At 27.0% G+C, this 947-nt stretch overlaps 1 protein-coding gene across 1 annotated transcript in view; it reads left to right on the top strand.

Moving 5' to 3' along the window:
• The window catches only part of LOTGIDRAFT_163133 (hypothetical protein), a gene marked incomplete at both ends in the record, with an annotated part of 7,176 nt that extends 6,492 nt beyond the window's left edge, over positions 1-684 (top strand). The window contains one exon of the mRNA XM_009059198.1: positions 41-684. Coding sequence (XP_009057446.1) covers positions 41-684 — 644 coding nt within the window. The remainder of the gene's footprint in view (positions 1-40) is intronic.
• Positions 685-947: the final 263 nt, after the last annotated feature.

The following is a 947-nucleotide window of genomic DNA, read 5'->3' as shown; positions in this document are numbered from 1 at the left end:
TTCTGATTCTTCTCTGATCTACATGATTATTATATTTTAGATATTAAAATGAAGAATGATGATGAAATAGAAGTGATATCTTCTACCACTGTTTCTGATTCTTCTCTGATGTACAATGATTATTATATTGTAGATAGTAAAGTGAAGCATGATGATGAAATAGAAGTGATATCTACCACTGTTTCTGATTCTTCTCTGATCTACAATGATTATTATATTTTAGATATTAAAATGAAGAATGATGATGAAATAGAAGTGATATCTTCTACCACTGTTTCTGATTCTTCTCTGATCTACAATGATTATTATATTGTAGATATTAAAGTGAAGAATGGAGATGAAATAGAAGTGATATCTTCTACCACTGTTTCTGATTCTTCTCTTATCTACAATGATTATTATATTGTAGATATTAAAGTCAAGAATGATAATGAAATAGAAGTGATATCTACCACTGTTTCTAATTCTTCTCTGTTCTACAATGATTATTTTATTGTAGATACTAAAGTGAAGAATGGAGATGAAATAGAAGTGATATCTTCTACCACTGTTTCTGATTCTCTTCTGATGTACAATGATTATTATATTGTAGATATTAAAATGAAGAATGATAATGAAATAGAAGTGATATCTACCACTGTTTCTGATTTTTCTGATCTACAATATTTATTTTATTGTAGATAGCAAAGTGAAAAATGATGATGAAATAGAAGTGATATCTACCACTGTTTCTGATTTTTCTGATCTACAATATTTATTTTATTGTAGATAGCAAAGTGAAAAATGATGATGAAATAGAAGTGATATCTACCACTGTTTCTGATTCTCTTCTAATGTACAATGATTATTATATTGTAGATATTAAAGTCAAGAATGATGATGAAATAGAAGTGATATCTACCACTGTTTCTGATTCTCCTCTGATCTACAATGATTATTTTATTGTA

This window comes from Lottia gigantea (genome assembly GCF_000327385.1).
Source record: "Lottia gigantea unplaced genomic scaffold LOTGIsca_38, whole genome shotgun sequence".
In the NCBI taxonomy this organism is placed as follows: Eukaryota; Metazoa; Mollusca; class Gastropoda; family Lottiidae; genus Lottia; species Lottia gigantea.
The sequence above is the reverse complement of the archived record's forward strand: the minus strand, read 5'-3'. Positions and strand labels throughout refer to the sequence as shown.